This window comes from Diabrotica virgifera, chromosome 2 (assembly GCF_917563875.1).
Source record: "Diabrotica virgifera virgifera chromosome 2, PGI_DIABVI_V3a".
NCBI classification, from domain to species: Eukaryota; Metazoa; Arthropoda; class Insecta; order Coleoptera; family Chrysomelidae; genus Diabrotica; species Diabrotica virgifera.
In genome coordinates this window covers 10,295,025-10,318,054 of record NC_065444.1, presented here as the reverse complement: position 1 = coordinate 10,318,054, position 23,030 = coordinate 10,295,025, and the positions used below count along the sequence as shown (strand labels likewise).

The 23,030-nt window shown below is 30.5% G+C and overlaps 1 protein-coding gene across 1 annotated transcript; it reads right to left on the bottom strand.

Annotated features, from left to right (window-relative positions):
- Positions 1-3,904: 3,904 nt before the first annotated feature.
- LOC126879953 (pinin) lies at positions 3,905-22,663 on the bottom strand. Its single transcript, XM_050643350.1, has 3 exons — positions 22,052-22,663; positions 13,236-13,530; positions 3,905-9,765 (listed from the first exon to the last, which is right to left on the bottom strand). Exons 1-3 carry the CDS (start codon positions 22,526-22,528, stop codon positions 9,287-9,289), a joined length of 1,251 nt encoding a protein of 416 aa, XP_050499307.1. The 5' UTR covers positions 22,529-22,663; the 3' UTR covers positions 3,905-9,286.
- Between the last annotated feature and the right edge of the window lie 367 nt (positions 22,664-23,030).

Here is a 23,030-nt window from a genome sequence, read left to right as displayed (position 1 = left end):
GAGTCTCCTCTCTTATTTCGCTGCATATCGCCGCTTCGCCAGAACGTAGGCTTAAGTCAAAAAAGACGATTTTAGAGGAGAGGCATTTTAAAATTTTATGGATATGATTATGAGCATAACTCCTAATAAGTTTTCACTTTAAGAGCACACACTAGCGATCAACAGGTAGCAACAAACGCGGTCCAAGATTGCGAGAGTTCTGCGAACTTTCAAAAGTGAGGCAACAGTGCGTCGGTAATTCCGGTAGATATGTATTCTTTGGTAATTCGACACTGACAGTGACATTTTTCTACGACCGTTTAATAACATGCTCATTATTCGCTACTTTTTCATAGATAATAGCACTCATTACTGTACCCGTGAGTAATAATTCATTACTCACGGGCTGAAGTTACTCACGGGTCATTACTCACGGGCTGAAGTTAGATTCAAGTGACGAATGCCACTTTTAATATTAATCGTATATAAACTGCAAATAAAATTACGTAAAGTTGTTTATTTAATACAATAATTATTGTAATTTATATCAATAATTACCTTCGAAAAATTTTTAAAGGAATTTTAACTGTAACAATGTTAATATATTTTTTTCCACCTACCTCTACCGAAAGTATACTTTTCCGGACCTGATTGTAGGGAGCAAAGTTGTACTTTTCCTCCCTAGGGAGGAAAAGTAAAAGTGACGTCATGGTATTTCATTCATTAAATATAACTTATTGATGCCCTGTACAATATCTATTTTCTATTACGTAAGTATCTATACATTTTAACGTTTATTTAAAAACACTTTGTATTTTGCAGAATTGTAAAAAACAGTAAATTGTTATTCTGATTTAACAATGTTTACATTAATAATTTGACTTATTATTTGACAGTTGACAGTTATATTGTACCTACTTGTTAGTTTTAGTTCTAATAAATTTTGTTGGTTAGATACATAAATAAATTAAGTAAAAATAAAAAAATGACTTGTTAATTGAGAAAGGTGGAAAAACCATATGTATAACATGGGAGTAAAGTGCCTTTTCCTCCCTTGAATGATTACTGCCCTCCGCTACGCGTTGGGCAGTAAACTTCATTCTCGGGAGGAAAAGTAGCACTTTCCTCCCTTGTTATACAAATAGCTATTACTCACAATCGGTTAGTAATTTATGGATTTCTAACCTTTGAAGTAATCAGGAAGCGACTTATTACTTACTTTACTTTCCCAGCTAGCCGGGAAAGTACTTTCCCGGCTAGCATCTGTCAAGGTACATTCAAATTCACTATCAGACATTTTTGTAAAATAAACACAATTTGATTATATGTACAATTAATGGCGTCGTGTATCGCCTAAATGTCAGATTCAACAAACTTGTTTTGTTACCTAGCAACGATCTCACAGGTTACTTAAAATAATTCATCTTATCACATAATGAAAATGGATACAGATATTTGAAACGAAATTATTATTGGTAGATTGTGAGTATTAGAAATCCATAAACTACTAACCGATTGTGAGTAAAATAGTATACAAACCTCGCGGGAACTCATTCTAGCCTCGCGTCTGTAGTTTACCTCGGTGCTTCGCACCTCGGTAAACTACCTTGCCGCTCGGCTGAAATAGAGTACTTTCCCGCTAGGTATGTAATATACTAATACGTTTATTTTTACTTGTTTACTAAACAAGCAAAATAAACAATAATGAATTAATTGAAACGTACACAAAAGTTTGGGGGGGTTTAAAGGAACAAAACCCCCATAGATTTGTTATGGGTTGGACAAATTTCACTGTAATTTTGTTTTAAGATGTTCCTGCCATAAGAATGATACGTATCCATTTTCAATAAAAAATCTCTAATAGTTTTCGATATATTGAAAAAAATCGATTTTCATTTTGTAACTTCAAAGGGCTGTAACTTTTTTTATGAGCACATTTGTACTAAGGTAAGTTAAGTTCAATCGAACTATTTTTGACCCCAGAATGTGTGGTATAATTTATGACCAATCTTTTCGGGACACCCTGTATATAGTTAAATGTAAATATACATTATACCAACTATTGAAATACGTCCACCGACAACAGCCATTTCCTATTTATTAGATTAATTGACAGTAGGTATAAAATTAAGCTTATAATTTTTCGGAAACGAATAGAACTTATATTGACTATTTCTAGTTGTATTTTTACAATAAATAATAATTTGGTAATAGTAGGCAACAAATTATTCAGCCACGTACTAGAGGTAAATAGCATTTAAGTATTCTTGTAAATTATTATAATTTAAATCTCGAGTAGTTGATAATTAAATTTTTTACTAATTCAAATAAAAAAAGGTCGTAGAAAAAGTATAGTATTCTACTCGCATGTGATGGTTATTACATGCTCGTTGAATAATATACTATTATACTACCAAAAACAATAATTTTTATACACATAGGCGCGAAATGTTGCCAAGTCAGTGACGTTCGATTTCTTGTAAAAAAATCGATTTTTAGTAGTTCCAATGTGACACAAAATCTAGGCACGGGATAAAAAAGTTTATTTGAAGAAAGTGTATTTTTTTTGTCTTTCTTAATGGCGATACAGGCTCCTTTTTTCAATATTTTATTAAGTTATAGAGTAATTTCCACATACTAACATATTTCTGAAATTGGGATTTCTCTGTACCGCCATTCTTTATTATATTACGAATATGTGTGCCAAATATGTCGACAAAATATTCAAAATTAGAGCCGCAATCTTGGAACGCGTTTGTTGCTACCTGTTGATCGCTACTGTTTGCTCTTAAAGAAATTACCTATACAATTTTGTTAGAGATATATCTAAATACAAACTGTGATAACTAGATAAATTTATAAAGTGTTTTTGTTAACCCCTATTAGATTATTATTTTTTCCTCAGAAACATTTACTTCAACTTTGTTAAAACGCTGACCTAACTAAAAAAGGGTCCTTATTTTAGAGAGAATTTTCACAAAAACTAATCGTAAGTATAAGATCGGTCGTCCTTGGCGGGAAATAAGCACACAAATTGTTTCACATTCTGCGCTATTTTGCGGCGTAACTAACTTGGGTCTGTATTCATACGAAAATGTTAAGTATTTAACTAATTTCGCGCTAAACAAATATAGACACTTAGTGCCATCTCTTAGCGACTATTATTATTAACGTCATAGGTCTTTATTCACGCGATAAATACTTTTATTTTTAGTAGATCTGCATTAAAAGTCAATTTCGTCAAATTTTGACTTACTCCTACGTTCTTGCGAAGCGGCGATATGTCTAAAAGTTTTGTTAGTTTTTCTGTGTCACAGTTTTTATATTTAGGGGAACTTCTCTATTATACAGAAGATGGAAATATCGCCGCCGCCTACGAAAAGTATAACTCCGAAAAATGCCGTTAAGAGTAGAACTTTCAATGAACGCCGCGAAAAATATTATTTTCGATTATATGATTGTGAAAATTATAATCCCTAATAAAGTGTTAGCGAAAAAATTTATTTCTTGAGGAGTATCGGAAAAAACATCATTTCTGTTTGTGGGTCCACGAAAATTATAATTAGTAAAAAGTTCTCAGAAATAATTGTTTTCGTGGGCAGAAACAGAAACAGAAAGAAAAATAATTGTTTTAGTCGGCATCTATTATGAACTAAATCTTTTCATTATAAATATTTTGGGAGTTATAATCTTCGCGGACTCGCATATAAAAAAAAATTGTTATCGCCAATACTTATCAAAGAGTTATTATTTTCACTGGAAATGTATTAGGAATCACATTAATCATAGGTACCAGCGATATCTTTCGAGTCTTACTCTGAAATGCTTTCTTCAAGTCAATCAGGCACAGAAATTCTGGTCTATCATACTCTTCCATGTATCTTTTTCTGTGTTAATTTTTTTAAGAAATAAAAAAAATGTAACATTTGATAGACATAAGTTATATTTAATTCTCATTACAAAAAAAATAAAGAAATACACATCATATATACAAGAAATTATACGGTCAGGAAATAAAATATTTTTTTCTTTTGATTAATAAATTACAATATGCCAAAGCAAAAGACACAAAGTTTATGGGATTCCGAATAAGATTCATAAAGCAAATCTATCTAGAAATTGTTTTCATCATCATCATCATAATTGGCTCAACAATACCCTGTGGATCTTGGCCTACTCGCAGAGAAGGCGCCACTTAGCAACTTCCTTTCATCTTCTGACCCTTAGAATCCAAGGTCTTTTTCCACATCACCAATCCATCTTCTATGCTGTTGTCTACTTCTTCTGTCCTGTGAGTTTAAGAAAGTTAATCTCTCCATGTATTCATTATCTGACATCCTAGCAATGTGTCCAGCCCATCTCAATCCTTGCACCCTAATAAACTTCACAATATCTGGATTTGTGTATAGCTGGTATAATTCAAAGTCTTTTAGCCACAAAAATCTTTCGAAGAATTTTTCTCTCAAATATACCAAGTAGCCTCTCATTGTTTTGGGAAAGTCCTATCAAAACCGGTCTTATTAAGACCTTCTAAATGTTAAATGTTATTGCATGTTGTAGGTTTTTATTTCTTAGATGTTTTTGAATGCCATGGAGAGTTCTGTTTGCTATTGTTATGCATCTTTTTACTTCATCGATCGTGGTGTTGTATTTACTAGCGATCCAATATATGTGAATTCTTTGACTTATGTTTACCTCAGGTATGGTTGTTAAGTTGGATTATTTGCTGAACATTTTGAGGGTTTTTATTGACCAACATATCTGGACCTCGGAGGTAAACTACACTATGTCGACATGGTGTTGTTTTGTTTTTTTTTCCTTTAATTCACTCAGCTCTCCAAGAGCTTTCTAGAGGTATACTACACTTTGTACTAATAACCACCAAAACGAAATTACCAAAAAAATAGAACACTATGTTCAAATAATTTAAGAGGTAAAAAGCGCCATGTAAACTTGTGTGTTTTTACCTCACAGTTACTGCAGTAGGTTGATGGCAAACAACACTATGTTACTTAGTGTACTGAGCACCTAGCGGCAAACGGGTCATAGATGGCTGTTTTACTTAACAAAAATAAATCTGTTTGTTTTCATTTATTCTTTTTTTTATAGTTACATATTTTTGTTGTTTTTATAGAAATCGTGGTTATTAATACATTGTAATAAATAATCAACAAATATTGTGTATCTTCTCTTAAAAATGGGTATTTCTATTTCGAGTGATATTATACACATAGTTTCAAAAGTTACGCATCACTTAAAATTATGTTAAATTTAAAAAAATTATAAAAGAAACAGAAATAACAACAAATATTATTAAATGTTATTATTTTGTTGAGCCACAATATGACAACAACAAATTGACAACATTTAATTGTCGTTATTTCTGTTTTCTTTCAAGAGTCAATAAATACATATTGGTTCATTCATAATAATGTTATATTTGTGATAAAATATAGACAATTAAATCGACAATCAAACAACATACCTTGTGTCTGGTATATACCAAAAACCTATTTAGTATTACAATGGTATTACCTCATAATTAACAGTTTTTATAAAATCTTTTATAGTGCGTCTAATAATTTGGCCAGATACTTTATGCTAAGGACAAAACAGAATCTGTTCAGATTGTTATCACATGTTAAACCTCTAATGTCAAGCGTTTTAAAGAATTCGTCAACTCACTTTTATTTTTTTATTATATAGCTTGATAATTTTACACCATATTTTTCGACCAACTGTGAATTATTTAAACCATACTTTTCACTTTCTCAGCTATTATATTTTTATTTTGTTTCTTGGCGACAAAGGTTTCCTATTTTACAACATATTATTATAGAGCTTTAAGAAATTTGTGATCGCCGACACCGACCCTAATAAATTATTATGCAGGTTATTTTTAATCTCATTTTAGATAAATACGATAAGTAATAAAATAGTATTGGGTATTTCCCAATATTTTGTATTATTAACAAGTACCTATACAAAAACATTTTGGCTGATATTAGCTGGTAAATTTCTATGATATGGGTTTTAAAAATAATGAGATTATTTGGCCGCGACCGTATTATAAAGGAGAATTTATAAAATGGCCGTTAGTACAGGTTGCCGATTTTGACAGATGGCCGTTAACACAGGTTTTACTGTAATAACATTTTACTAAAATAAAAATTTGTTTCATGAGAAGTAGCTAATTTTTTGGGCTTAAATACGTTCAAATTCATTAAATTTTTTATAAGTATAGATCAAACCCATCAAGGGTAAACTGCACTACGTCACTGTAAATTACCATTAAGTACAGTAATTAGGGCAAACTTTAACGTTTTATCAGTTGTGTTGTACAAACTAGTTATAGGTTATGCTTAATATATGATCACATTGTCTTTCAGACCGAAAGATACCTAATTATGAGATATATAAAAATTTTAAAATATTAAAACTGCTCTACTGAAAAGTTGCTTAAAATGACATAGTGTAGTTTACCTCGGAGGTCCAGATATATGTATTTGGTTTTTTCCTTGTTAACCCTAGTTTACTTAACATGTTCGTAAACTTTGTAAAACACTGCACTAGTTCTCTCATACTTCTGCCCTCTATAATGATACCATCAGCGAATACAAGAATTTGTGTCAATCTATTAAAGATGGTTCCTGACTGCATCACAATGTTTGCTTACTTTTGAGTTAAAAGTGTTAATCTTCTTGAAGAACATATAGATACTTATAATGCTGATGGGTTTTAAAAAATTATATTGTATAAACTTTTTAATAGAACCATTTTTATTCATACCATTCAAAAGTTTCTTTTTTCCTGGATCCTTTACATTGGCATATACTGGGTTATACCAACGAATATAGACGCATATAGAAGCATTTCAAATGGCAGAAGGGTCACAGTTAGTATACTTCAAAATACTCCTGTATAAGGTGACTGCATCATTTTAATAGGAATATCATTTGTAAATTTCGACACATTTAAATTAAAAATTTGAATCACTCACAATATTGTTTATAGTTCTAAAATTATTTAGTTACTAAAAAGATTTAAAAGTTAAAATAATATTTTATTTTCTCCAAAAAATATGGTGCATGAGTAGGATCTGATTTCTAATTTTATAAAATGCTAAAATTTAAGGCTAAGCATCCCCACCCCCACACTTTCATATTTCAGAAGTAGTAATTTATTGACCAAGGATGGTGTGATGGTGAAAGGAGGATCACATGACCACTCCCTGGTGTTGAGGGAACAAAAGTAAAAAAAATATGAAAAAAAAAATTTTATGAAACGCTTTTCTTTGTTTATGAGTGACTAAAATAAAAAATATAAAAAAATAACTAAAAAGCAAAAAATAAAAAAAAATTGAAAAAATCTAACACATTTCGTCAAAGAAAAGCGTGGCGCGTCTTCATCGAATAAACGGTTTTCCCCCACGCTTTACTTTAACGAATGTGTTAGATTTTTTCAATTTTTTTTTTATTTTTTGCTTTTTAGTTATTTTTTTATATTTATAATTTTAGTCACTCGTAAACAAAGAAAAGCGTTTCTTAAAATTTTTTTTCATATTTTTTATTTTTTACTTTTTAGTCCTACACTTTTCAAACATTAAAATATATCGCCATGTCTCTTAAAATATGTAAAAAACATATTATGATGTACAAACTTGAAAAGTAGTCGGAATCGGCAAAAAATTTGAAACTTTATTGTTTATTTATGAAGCATAACGTAAACAATTAATGTAAAAAGTGAAATATGTGTAGTTCATATAATTAGCTACAATCTGTACCTAAAAGTTTCAAGTTTCTTCATTGTAAAAACAAAAGAATTTTCCGTTAAAATCGTTTTTTTTATTTAAACAATTAATAAACATAAAAAAAATTTATTGACTATTCGTGTATTGTTCCCGAGAATGCATGTCTGCAAATTTTTAGTCATTTGCATTGAAGAAAAGGCAGTCAAATTAACGTCCAAAGATTTGACCCAAACGATTGAACTAAAGAAATGCGTTTAATTCATTAATACGACAAAACGAATTCTAATGTTAATAGTAGCACAAAACGTCTCTACCGGTGGTTTTTCTAAGACTACGATAAAAACACGAATTTTTTGAATTCGAGTTTTGGTTGAAGTTTTGTTTCGTATCGTATTGAAATTTGACACGAATAAACGCCGATTTATATATAAACAAATATATGAGCGTTCAAAATTTGAAACTTTATTGTTTATTTATAAAGCATAACGTAAACAATTAACGTAAAAAGTGAAATTGTGTATAGTTCATATCATTAGCTACAATCCGTAAAAGTTTCAAGTTTCTACATTGTAAAAAACAAGAAAATTTAAGCATTTTCCATTAAAATAGATTTTTTGAAGTTATACTGCTTTAGGCGCGATTGAGAGTAAAATTTCATAATGCTGCGCGCATGCGCACACAGACAGTATGCCGTTTAGTTGCTGAATCTTTCAAGTTATGTATAAATATATGTCCAAGAAAAGGTGTGAAAAGAATATATTAGTGTTTTTAGTAAATACATATATTTATTATAATTTTTGTGTCTGGATTTGTCTTCCTCGGGAATAAAATGTTTTATAATAATAGTAAGTATATTTAAAGTATTTTTGTATTAAATTTGTCAGCATGTATGAGAAATCTTGTAACCTGTCAAAGCAAAGGGGAGCGCAGTAATAGAGCGTGTGACCGGAGATCGAGAGGTCCCGGGTTCAAATTCCGGACGATTCATATTCTTTTTTTTTTTTATTTTTGGTATCGTTTTAATAAAAAAAATTTTAAAAGTGGTAGGTAAGAAAGTTAGTTTAATATTTAAATAAAATACAAATAACCTGTTAAGTATATTAATTTCGTTGAAATCATAATAATAGAAGTATAACTTCTTACGTGCGTACAAAGTACACACACATTCTTTTTTTTTATTTAAACAATTAATAAACATAAAAAAAAATTATTGACTATTCGTGTATTGTTCCGCGAATGCATATGTCTGCAAATTTTCATTCATTTGCATTGAAGAAAAGGCAGTCAAATTAACGTCTAAAGATTTGATGCAAACTATTGAAGTAAAGAAAAGCGTTTAAAAAAGTAATTTAATCTAGTCATTCTGTGCTTCTATATTCGTTGGTTATATATTGTACATAACAGTTTTTTAATACATACTGTATAACAGCATTATTAAACATCTCTTTTATTTAAAATTTTCTAAGATGAGTGGAGCATGTTTTTTCAACTGAATTAAAATAAGAGTTTTTATTTAAAATATTAGAACACTATAATCTAGTTTAAATAGTTTCAGGATCATTCACCACCCTCCGGTTGAAAATTGTCATTCTGTCCAATCCCAGGTTGATAATATCCTGACTGAAAGGATGTCTGTTGATCAGGTACCACACTGATAAAAGAATAATTTCCATTCTCTTCCGTGTGTGCATTTTCGGGTGCTCTGTGGTTTTCATCTGGTAATGCAATATTACTTAATTCTGTACTTGCTACTTCAGTCTCGACTTGTCCGTCAGATTCTTCTTTGTCGATAGCTGGAGATTTACTTACTGGTACGTCGTCAATGTGGCCATTATGGTCACTATCTTGGTGTTCTTCAGGTGGATCTTGTTCAGGCTGAATTTCATGGTCCTCCATCTCATGCTCCTGATCTTGTTCCGTCTGAGAGTCTTCTTTTTCTTCCTTTTTACCTCCCAACTTGTCGAAACCTTTCCTCATTTTTATTTCCATTTGTTCAAGTTCCTCAGCCACTTGTTTCTTTTTATTTTCAATTATTTCTAAAAAAAAATATAGAGAATTTAATATGCTTACAAAAAAATAATAAAATCTACTTCAGGTCCCTCGATGTAGAGCATTTGGTATACATTTGATGAATTTGATATAAACATTTAGTATAAAAGTGTATAAGAGATAAAATAAGAAAAGTTTTTAATATACAGTACAACTTTTTTGAACCAGAATGTTTTATTCAACTAGTGTCACCATAAATCGCTAGATGGTGGAAAATATCTATATGCCATGAGGGAGACATAATGCAATATGGATACAATGTATATTATATCCATATTGCATTATGTGGCAACGCTGTCAATATACTGCGAGGTATAAGTTAGGGATATAGAAAATTATGCTCATTTTCATAGTTGATTTTTTCGTGAACAGATTAACGGATTATGTAAATTTTTTTTTAATTTGTCTTTAGTATTTAGACAGTTGTGCAAAAATTTACTCAAACTTATTTTTTGTACTTATACCAGGTGGAAGAAAAGAAGTGTTTTTCTTATGTTAATTTTGACACACCCTGTAGGGAGAATGAGGTACAAATGTGAGTATACATCAAAATCATATTGCAGACTTATGTTTTGTGAACATTTTGGCTTTTGAATGTCCCTGACATCTTTAGAAACAAAGAAAATATATGGTTGTGTAGTTTAATATGTGTTTTAACCGAAACAAAAGTTTGAGACATCCTGTAGGGAGGAAAAGGTACAAAGGTGGGTATACATCGATATTATGTTGTAGTCTCATATCTTGTGAACATTTAACTTTTTTAATTTCTCTGTTATCTTTAATAACAAAGAAACAAACGGTTTTACTCTTTAAAATGTGTTTTATGTGAAGTAGCCATGTCTTATCATACCACTAAGATGAAATTATTTCCTATTGGGACCGTGCAAGTTCGGCAAAGCGACCTCTATTTCTACGCTCTGTACTTTTATTCGCAGTTTTAATTATATTGGCCAATTATATTAGTCCTGGTTGCTGGATAATTGTCAAGGCCATAGTCCAAAAAAATATTAAGAAGAAAAAATAAGATGCAGGTTATGTTATGCAAACGTAAACAAGTGTATGTAGTAAATAAAATTAGTTATTAAAATGCAGTACTGCAAGCAAAATACAATTAATTAAATTTACCTTTATATAATAATTGCATATCACATCAATATTGTGGAGCAATATATAATTTTTCTGCTTCAATGATAGAAGGTATGAAATATACGTCAATTTGACAATTTCAATTGACAATATGAATTATTTAAGATAGTTGCAATATTTCTCCGCGACTCGCACACGGTCTTTTCTCGTTTCCCTTCCAAGTACTTGCACACCGCAAATATAAGAGACAGAGTGTTCAAAGAAAAAAATATGTGTAATGTATGTGTCGCTATTTAAAGAGCCTCTATCTAGACACCAAATCCGTACTTACTGTCAAGGAAATTCCACCCCAAACCTCACAGAGCCTGCGTTAATCAATCTCGTCTCTTATACTGCGCTGTGCATACCGCTTACCTGGTTGACAAATAACTTTTATAGGTGTCGACAACAACTGTTTACGTTATGTGCCTTTCTGTTTTTAAAGTTTTGTTAACGGTTATTTTTTATTGTTAATTTATTTTTGTTTCAGTTAAAGCACATTCATGTTAAAGAGTAAAACCACATATTTTCTTTGTTTCTAAAGATATCAGGTAGATTCAAAAAATAAAATGTTCACAAAGCATAAGACTACAATACGATTCCGATGTATACTCACACTTTACCTCATCCTCCCTACAGGGTGTCTCAAACTTAACATAAGAAAAACATTTCATTTCTTCCACCCTGTATAAGTATAAGAAAGAAGTTTGAGCAAACCTTTGCACAACTGCGTAAATACTAAAGAATAATCTAAAATAATAAAAAAATAGCTGGATCCGTTAATCTGTTAACGAAAAAATCAACTTTGAAAATGAGCATAATTTTCTATTGGGACTGTGCAAGTTCAGAAAAGCGACACCTGGTTTCATAGTTCGGCAACATTTTTCGCACTTTTAATTATATTGGCCAATCATATTGGCCCTGGTTACTGGACAATAATTGTCAAGGCCATAGCCCAAAAAAATTATAAGAAGAAAAAGTAATATTAAGGTTATGTTATTAAAAGGTAAACAATAGGGAACTTTCATAAAATTTTAAATTCGAAAAAAATGTTATAAATCACAACAGAACATAATTTAAAACATGTATCAAAGATAAAAAAGTTTTGTTTGTCTTTCGTTTGGCCCCTAAAGATGATTAAAAATTCAAATTATACCAGCCAGCCCAAAACGTGTCGTGACGTCATTCGGTTATATGCTTACATTCTGAACCAACAAAGTAAACAAAATTGTATATAATTTTAAATTAGACATTATAGACGTCAGTAGAAAATACAGTTATGTGATGTTACAAGTGTTTTTGATCGTTTGAACTATTCATAGAAAATTTGTACTTTTACAAAATGGTTTTATTTTCCATAGTAAACCTTCTTTCCTTTCCTTCAATAACTATATCAAACTGCAATCTCAACAAACTGGTATATATTATATTATTACAATGACATACTATAAATGTCATTAGAATATAAATATTTTTCCTTTATTCCGCGACGATGAGCTGGCCAAATACCCAAGTAGGTGGAGGCCAATAAACTAAAGAAGAAGAATATACCTAAATATAACCATAAACGGAACCTATAATTAAGCTATGTGACGTCACGGGCCGTTTGAACTATTTTAAAATACAGAAGACTTTAAATTTGTACTTCTAAGTTATTAGGTATACGTTTTTGAAGGGTGAAATTTTGGTAATCTCATTTTTATACAAAACTGAACATTATTATGTAATAAAAAAAATTGTGCAAGTTCCCTATTTTATGTAGTAAATAAAATTAATTACAGTCTGAAAAATGAAAGAATACCCATGAACGATCACATCAATCACTTATTTTGTATTTGCTATCTTTTTCTATAACAAACGTTTGTTATTTATAGAAAAAGACAGCAAATACAATATAAGTGATTGATAATGTGATCGTTCATGGGTATTCTTTCATTTTTCCGACTGTATTAAAATGCACTACTACAAGCAAAATACAATTGATTAAATTTATTTTATATAATACATAATTGCATATCATATCAATATTGTGGAATAACATATAATTTTTCTTCTTCATTGACAGTAGATATGAAATATACGTCAATTTGACAATTTCAATTGACAATTAATTATTTAAGAAAGTTGTAAGATTTCTTCGCTATTCGTGCACAATCGTTTCTCATATCCCCTGCAAGTACTTGCACAAGACGAATATCCCTAACTTATGCTGCTCAGTGTATGTTAAGCTTACATTTAGTGTCAAATATATTAACTAATCATTAACTGATTATGTTTCCTGGTTGCCAGTTGTTAGCTAATATGTATTGAAACATTTTCTAAAATTACTTACCTTCAACTGATTTAGAACTATCTTCAAGAATTTTCTTAGTACGTTCTGACATTTTTCGAGGCAAATAGTAAATAGGAGGTTTAGCTTTGGTTTTGATAAAATTCATGCTTGGTTTTTGATTCTGTTCCCAAACAGTATATTCTTTAGTCCTTAACATTTTCATTTCTATTAATTTAATTTCCGCTTGTTTCTTTTTTCGATTAAGAAACAATTCTTGTCTTTCCTTTCTTACCTCTTCTTTCTCTTTTATCTCATGTTCCTCAATTTTTTTCTCTACCTCTGCACGTTTCTGCTCCTGAAACATAATAAAAATTCCGAGTAAACAGAGTTATAAACACAAAAGAGGGCAAAATCATCAAAAACACCCAAGAGAGTAAAGCTACTGGACTAGATAATGTGCCCATCGAATTATTAAAGCTCACTGATGAAGATGTTATTGATGTAATGATAAAAACATTTTTGAAAATAATACACAGCAGAATTGTTAAAATTCTTGAATGTGAAATAAGTGACAATTTGGCTTTAGAAATGGTGTGAGCACAAGAGATACTTTATTTGGCTTGAATGTGCTAGCCCAGAGATGCATGGTCATGAATCAGGACATTTACTTATGTTTTGTAGACTTTCGAAAGGCATTTGATAAGGTTTAACAGAAAAAGCTCATAGATATATTAAAAAACAAAAATAATGGCAGTTGTGATATGAAAATTATATCTAATCTTTATTGGAATCAAACTGCCAAGGCAAGAGTTGGAATCAAACTACCCGAACACTCGAAATATCAAAATACAAAGAAAAGTCTACCAGGGGTGCGTGTTGTCCTCACTATGTCTATGTCTACAGTGAAGTGGTATTTAAAGAAGAGCCCTCAGATTCAATAAAAGCCATATCTATAAATGGAGAAGTTTTGAATAACTTACGTTTTGCAGATGATACAGTAATAATGACAGATAACAACAATGATTTACAGAACTTGATGCAAAGCCTTAATGAATGCTCTCATGAATAAGGACTGAAGATGAATTTGAAGAAAACTAAATGCATCACAAATGGCAGATGCAAATATCCAATAGGGCTTTTTAACGATTCTCATTTGTTTTGAGCTTCTGTCACATGTTGTATATTAATATTATGCACCGATTATACAACATATGACTATATGACAGAGTCTCTAAACAAATGAGAATCGTTGAAAAGCCCTATTGATTATTGAAGATACAGTAATCCCTCTTTATCCGCGGATTTATCAACTGTGGTTTCACTTATCTGCGGTTGAGATATCTGTTGAATCTTTAATGAGAATATTTTATTATTTTTATATATTTTTTATAATTTGTCCAGTCACGTTGAATTACTCATGATAGGCCACTGGCGCATGTTCTTAGTAATACTATGGCAATTAGTTTATAGTTTTAAAGGTATAAAATACCGGCGAATGTAGACGATCTCAGCATCTTTATTTTTGTTGATGTGATAATATTATTTCACAGATATGCAATTACATATTTTGTACGTAATGTACATACTTTCATCATATTCCTTTCTCTGTACTAATATACCTATCCAAATTGAGATTATACGTCTGCGTAACTTGGAACCATATGGGAAACTTTTTTAATATCAATTTTACGAAAAAGAGTCATTCTTTATAAAGTGCTCTGCATAGTCTAAAACCTAAGATGAAATCATCAGATATCAAATTTTGTCAACAGTATACGAGGTATGTCAAAAAATATGAATTTCGCTCAAGAGCAAACTACCTTTATATTTCATTTCATTTCATTTATTTACCCACAGGAAAACCCCATTAACAGTAAAAATACAATAAATACAATAAAAAAATGAGGTACAATCATTCATTAAAATATAAAAAGTAAAAAATAAGAAAAGCAAAGGCTTGAAAAATCACCAGGCAAGATATTCAAAACATAACAGTTAGAAAAATAAAATATAAAATGTACACATGTAACTGAAACAAATCATTAAAATTATACAAAACACAAATACAATAATAAAATACAACAACATTGCAAGATGAAACCTAATTATCACATGGCAAGAGATCTCCTCAGTTGGCCCAGGCTTATATTAAACAGATCCATATCAAAACCGTTAAGGAAGCACATATATCTATCTAAAGGCATGTTACTACCGTAGGATGTTCTGTGAAAGGCCGTGTTAAAGGTAACATTGTAGTGTAAACCTGGATATGGAACATTAAATGGATTTTGACAAATGATTTTGAAAACAAAGACACCTCCCGAAATATCACGCCTAACACTAAGGGGAGCTAACGATAAACGTTGCTCAATCCCAGTGTAATCATGGTTCTCAATATAAGGACTTCTCTCAAGGACTTGAGAGGACCAGAAATGGAACCAGATACCTAGCATTGAAATTTTATAACTGTATACCAATATCTATTAAAAGTCTTGATTTTAACCAATTTAAGAGACAAATTAAAAATTATCTTCTGATGGGTGCTTTCTACTCATTTGAGGAGTACTTCAGATCTAAATTTTGTTTTGTCCTGTAATTTAATTAGTGTTTAGTTTTTAAATTTTAGTAATAGGTTTTTTTTACTGAAGTACTGTCAACTTTTAATGTAATTTTAGACAATTTTAATTATTGCTGACCTGTAAAAGTACATTTGTACATTATTACCAATAAATACTCTACTCTATAAGTCTAAGCTTTATAAGCACAGTATTTCAGGAACTTATGTTGGACTTTTTCAATAGTGTCAATATGAATTTGATGGTATGGAGACCAAACTACCGAACAATATTCTAATATTGATCTGACTAGACAACAATAGATCAACCTAACAGCATCAATAGAGAAGTATTTAGAGTTTCTTTAACAAATCCAAGTAATTTAGAAGCCTTCACGGATAATGAATTGATATGTTCGACAAATGAGAGCTTTTCATCCATGATAACACCTAGATCTCTAACAGACGAGACATATCTAAGAGGTTTACTGTCTATGTGATAAGCAGTATCAATTCTGTTTAACTTACGGGAAAAACTAATATAACAACACTTCTCAACACATAACTGAAGATTATTGCAAATGCACCAATCAAATAAGTGATCCATATCAGTCTGTAAAAGTTTCTGATCCTCAATATCATTCACAACTCGCCAAAATTTTACATCATCAGCCAACATTAAACATTTACTATATAAGAAACAATTAACGATATCATTAACAAATAAGTCAAAAAATATTTCAAAATATCGAAAAATTTTATTATGAAAAGTTATTTGTAATTAAAAACCATATTCAAATATGCAATAACAGCCTTCTACTTGAAAAAAAAAATTTCTGAAATTTTCCTAAATTACTGATTCCAAACATCATTTTTATTTATTAGACATGTAATAACTCTTATTAATAATTTTAGGAAAAAAAGTTATTCTTCATAAAAATCTGGGCATGGTCTAAACCTCAAGATGCAACCATCAGTTATCCAAGTTTGTTAATTTTATACGAGGTGTGTCAAATAATATGAATTTAGAAAGAATTTCTTTATTACATGTCTAATAAATAAAAATTATGTTCGGAATCGGTAATTTAGGAAAATTTCAGAATTTTTTTTTAAGTAGAAGGCTGTTATTGCATATTTGAATATGGTTGTTAATTACAAATAACTTTTCATAATAAAATTTTTTGATATTTTGAAATATAAAGGTAGTTTGCTCTTGAGCGAAATTCATATTTTTTGACATACCTCGTATACTGTTGACAAAATTTGATATCTGATGATTGCATCTTACGTTTTATGCAGGGCACTTTATAAAGAATGAGTTTTTTTCGTAAAATTGATATTAAAAAAGTTTCCCATATCGTCGCACTAGAACAATACTAGGATATCTTCAAATATTTGACTTTTGAGTTATCTGCTCTATCTGATGTAAAATTTCATAAGCTATCTGGAGAGATACTAAGATTTGTTCAATCGGCTGCTTTGGGGTGTTTATGAGCAATATCCTAATATTGCACTAATTGATTTGTTGGAAATACCTTGGTTAAAACGAAGATATCTTAAAATACCTTTTTATTATCCGATTAATATTTGCCTTTTCTAATCATAGTTGTGGTGAAATACCCGGACATTCCCACATGTCTTAGTCTAGCCCCACATCTGCATTATGATTTTTTTAACATATCCGTGTTTTTAAGTTGTCTTAGTATTTTACTAGCAAACTTGTCTGACTATTTCACCGAGTGTGGCAAAGAAAATTTTAAATTAACCTGTTTTTTTTAAGTTGTCTCTGTATTTCGCTAACCAAGCTTCAAAAATAAGAATTATTTGAGTAAATGGCCGAGTATATCCCCACTCTCACCTACGAATTCGTGGATGAGTCGGTAAGTTACAGTAAAGTTGTTCACTTTCACTGGTCAGTTCAAGTTGCTCTCCGACTACAATAGAGTGGGGATGCTAGAAGTCGTTTCTTAAATTCGCTTGGAAAACATGTGTCTTCTGTTTATTAAAATGTATTCGAAAAAGTTTAGCATGAATTTTGCAAGTTTTTCTAAAAATTCAATTGGAGAGCAATATTAAGGTATTGCGAGTGACCAAAGAAAGCACAAATATTATTTTCTACAAGGAAACCTTTGGTACCGATTCATTTAAACAAATTAACGTTCGAATGAATGAAGTTGACAATATTGCTCCAGCTTAGATGGAACACCCTAAAAATCCCTTTAAGAAAAAAGAAGATCTTTTAAGTTTCATCCGACATATCCCTGCTGAACATCACGATTTTTTTTTAAATCTAAAATCGTACAAGAAAGGACAACACAAGATCAAGAAGTTAGCAATTAAAAAATGTTCGCAGAAGTATTTTTTTTTTCAATTTATTATTGTTTATTGAGTGAAATTTTAGTATAAACGATTTAACCAGTTGGTAATATTTGATTTCATTTTATAAATTTATGTAATAATATTATCGCACCCTCAGTGCAAGACTGCAGTAACTCAAAATTTTATGAAAATGAAGTAATCATGGAATTCGATTGTAAACATGCATATCTATCCCCTGCAAAACTTTAGTAACTTTCAAATGCTTAATGGGCTAAATTTTACAACAACAGTTTAAATATTTTGCATTTTTGAACATAATTTCCGTGCAAAACTGTTGTAACTCTAATGTAACAGAGTTACAACAGTTTTGCACGGAACATTGCAACGGATTCGATAACAAGCAATAAAAAAAGTAAGATATTTGTTATTTTAATATCTATATCTGTGGTGTTTAATTTTAATATACAGAGCGTCTACGTAATCCATTAACGGCTGAGACAATAAACAAAGAATTTTCGAGACCAATCTATTCATGTAAATTTTATGTCCTTTGTGTAATACATATTACATTTATTTTCCATAAGATTTTAAAAGGAAGAACAGTTATCTTAAAACTTGTGTATTGACAATACTGAGAGGTCAAAAATATCTATTCTCAGAAAACTTGCCAAAGAACAGCCAAAAATTCAAATGGCCAAAAAAAAGATTGGGTATACTTATGCCATTTGGGTATGATACCAGAAGCCCACCATAGTTTTTATAAAATATTTTGGCACAAGATGATGTACGAGAAGAGGACAACAACTACGGTAAAACCTGTCAGCAACGGCCACTAAAAATGAAAGAACTATTGACCGATATAGATAGGTGGCCGGTAATGCCAGTTTTTGTAGTCTAGATATACAGTAAAACCTGTCAATAACGGTCACTAAAAATGACAGAACTATTGGCCGATATAAAAAGGTGGCCGCTAATACCAGGTTTTGTAGTCCAAAAATTTTGGGTTGGGGAACTTTGAAGCTGGCCGGCTAGTTCAGGTGGCCGGTTTTGACAGGTGACCGTTAACACAGGTTTTACTGTACATAATTGGTTTGGGTAATTTTTAAACTGGCCGTTAGTACAGGTGGCCGTTGTTGGCAAGTAGCCAGTAACACAGGTTTTACTGTAAAAGTAAATGTGTCTACGCTTTTTACAATTTTCTCCGTGCAAAACTGTTGTAACTTTGAAATTCTAATACTAAATGTGTAGTGATTAACAATTTTTTCATTGCAAAAGTGTTGTAACCTTGAAATTCCTAATTTTTTGCGTTAATATTATTTTATTTAAATTTCTATTTTTGGTTAATGTAATATAGGCTGAAAAGCATGCAAATTCATAATTAAATATTAATTTTTCTTACAATTTGTGTCTTATTTCACCGATATTAGCACGAAAATAAACAAAATCGTCTTTATCTCGAAACTTACTTATTTTGACTTACTGCAGTCTTGCACTGAGGGTGCGTTATGCTATTGAACTATTTCTTGAAGTTTCAGTAAAAAATAAAAAATTACAATACCTACTGTATTTTTTTGAGAATAACTGTGTAAAGATAACTTGAAAAATCAATGAAACAAGACAAAGTGGTCAAAAGCGTCAAAAAATAGTGTAACAGTGGGATATTTTTAAATGCTAATAATAGTAACAAAATTAATAGTTGAACAATAGAATTGGTGAAATACTAGGATAAGCTGAAGAAAAATAAAGATATTTTTAAAGAATATTACAAAAAATAAATACAATACTAGGTCAACTTCAACCCTTAGCAAAGATAAATTGTATAATCACAAATTTTTAAAGTTTAAGAGGAGGACATGTTACAAAATCTCAGTTTATTCTCATTATTTATTATTTCAAATTTTCAGTTGAACTATAAACACACTCAAGAACAAATAGGACACCATAACATTTAAGAAACAATGCAATAAACTTATATAAAATAGTTTTATTTCATACTTTCTATGGAGGAAATTTAAAACTCAATTTACTTGAAACTATATTGTTTAAGTTGTCTTAGTATTGTTCTAGTACGACGATATGGTTCCAAGTTACGCAGACACCCTGTATATGTCATATACAGGATGTGTTCTTTGGATCGTAGAACCCTCGCCAACCATGGTTACACCAACTGCACCTTTCTCTTCAGAACGTAACCCCGTGGTTGAAGAGTGATTACTGTACTGTAATTGAGGGTGTGGATACCTACAAATACTTAGGAACATGGATAACATCAAATCTTGACCAAACCAAAGCAATTAAAATACATGTTGAAATAGCATGTGCATCACTCATTAAACTTAAAAAGCTTCTTTGTTGTCAGAATATAAGGTTAGAACTATCAAAGATCTTTACAGATCTATCAAAGATCATGAAGATTGTAGTCTCCTTCAAAACGATCTCAATAATTTAGTTGAGTGGTGTAACAAAAACAGACTCTTTTTAAACATTAATAAATGTCATTTCATTAGCTTCCACAAAGTTGCAAAAAAATATCAATCATCATATGTCATCAACAGTAAAGCGCTCTCTTATGTTAAAACAGTAAAGGATTTAGGAGTAATATTCGATGAAAACTTAAGGTTTGTGGATCACATTAACTATGTGACAGCAAAGGCTTCAAAAGTACTGGGTTATATACTTCGCAGTTGTGCTGATCTTTCCCTTAATACAATAAAGGCTGTTTACTCATCATTGGTTATATCTATATTAGAATTCTCCTCTATTGTCTGGTCACCATTTTATAATGTTCATGTTGTTTGTCTCGAGAGAGTTCAAAATAAGTTTTTAAGATTTGCAGCATACAGATTGGGATATAATGTTACTGAACTAAACCACAACTATACCATCATCCGTAGTGATCTATCTCAATTTGCACTCCTTAAAAGACCGTAGAATTATAAATGATCTAGCTTTTATTTATAAACTATTAAATAGCGAAATCAATTGTCCTGATTTATTAAAATTAATAAACTTTAATATTTCAAACCATAATCTGAGAAATAATAACTTGTTCCATGTACCTCATCATTCAACAAACTATGGTCTTAACTCACCAATAGATAGAACTTTAAGTCGCCTGAATGATTTGGACATCGATTTATTCTCTTCTTCCAGTCGAGTATTTAAAAACCGACTAAAATCAATTTTTCCAGTCAGCACTTATGTTTAATATTTAATATTATATTTTCAGTGGATTTGTTAATTTTTGCCATGGATAATGCTTTTGTATTATGTAATGTGTTAATTTTTTTATTGTCTGTAGTTAGTTGATTAATGTCAGTTTATATTATATTATTATGTATTGTCACTGCATAACGTGGATTGTGTGTATGTTAAATTTAGTTTTATTGTAATGTACTTACTACAGTTTTATGCTGTCACACTTTCATTTAATTCATTTAATTTTATTTTTAGTCTTTTACTGTTTTACTGGACTTTACTAATACTACTTTTACTTCTACTTATTGTTTATATATGTACATTTTTTTTTAAATTGGGGAAACCGGTAAATAAATAAATAAATAAATAAATAAAATAAATAAACTATGGCTAAGGATGCTTCAGTGCTACATTTTCTGTATTCTTCTTTATGGTTTGGAACCATAAACGTTAAAACAAGTCCATCTGAATAAGTTGGCCCCCTTTGAATTTTGGTGCTACAGAAGAATCCTACGAATATCATGGATTCAAAGAATGTCAAACGTGGAAGTAACTATAAGGATAGTAAATGAAACGGAAATAATATTAACTATCAAAAGAAGAAAACTTGAGTACTTTACTTAGGACATGTGATGACAGCATCAGCGGGCAAAAATACGTATTATTACAACTTATACACAGCAAAATGTGAGGAAAGTGAAATTTGCACAAAGTCGAAGAATATCTTAGCTTAAGGACTTCGACAGATGATGGAAATTGAAGAAGAGTAATAAAAAAATTAGAAACATAATATAGTAATACTCACTCTTTGTTTAAGTTTTGTTTCTTCTTGTTGAAACTTTTGAAGAGTTCCCAATAAAGCCCCAAACATTCTTCGATTCCTAGCTTTAAATTTTTCATCCTTGTTTTGTGCTTCAAGGGCTTGCTCACGACTAGGCACTTTCTTTGGAGTCACTATAACTTTACTTATTAAACCCCGTTTATTTGTTGAAACATCATCATCATCAGGAACCTTATCTGACAATCTATTAAACACAGAAACTGCACTTCTTCTTTTAGCAGGGGGCTCCTCATTTTCTGTGAACATCCGTGTTTTAATAGGAGTTTTATTGTTACCTCGACTTTTGTCATCGCCAAGTCTTTTCATAACATTTCGTGGAGGTAATTGAGAAGGATCTCTGCCGATTAACCTTTTTATACTTTCGTCCACTCCTTTTAAACTATTTTTTGCTTCTTCTAGTTCGTGTTGTAGGTTGCCAAAGGATATAATTTCTGTTCCCATATTGTTAGTTTTTAATAAGTAATGTTATATTTCATTTATTTAAAAACTTAAAATACAGATTTAATGAATACAACCGACATTTATTTATTAATGAGACTAGGGATTAGGGATTTTAGATTTTCTTTTTTATAAATTATGTCATATGTCTAATGTCAGTCAGCCTAAAATACAGGGTCGGCAACTGAAGGAACGGAAATAGTCACAGAAAAATCCGTGTTCTGTCATTTGAAGAAAGTTTGAAGTATGTTTGAAGCGTTTCTTCTTCTTCTCTTCATTTGAATGGCCTTAGCTGCCAGGGCTATCCGGCCAGGTTTGAAGCGTTTGAAGAAAGTGCTTTTCATTCACAGTCATTTGTTTCGAGCTTCTGTCATATGTCGTATAATCCGTGTATATTAATATTATACACAGATTATACAACATATGACAGGAGCTCGAAACAAATGACAGTCGATGAAAAGCCCTATTTCAAAGTTAGGAACAAAACTAGAGATGGTAAAGAGTG

Bases quoted from the DNA above. Each gene is read 5' to 3' on its own strand.
- LOC126879953 (XM_050643350.1), bottom strand. From the start codon at position 22,528: ATGGGAACAGAAATTATATCCTTTGGCAACCTACAACACGAACTAGAA. The intron at 13,531-22,051 runs GTGAGTATTACT...ATTATGTTTCAG, and splicing joins AAACAAAACTTAAACAAAGA to GAGCAGAAACGTGCAGAGGT. The intron at 9,766-13,235 runs GTAAGTAATTTT...ATTTTTTTTTAG, and splicing joins TAGTTCTAAATCAGTTGAAG to AAATAATTGAAAATAAAAAG.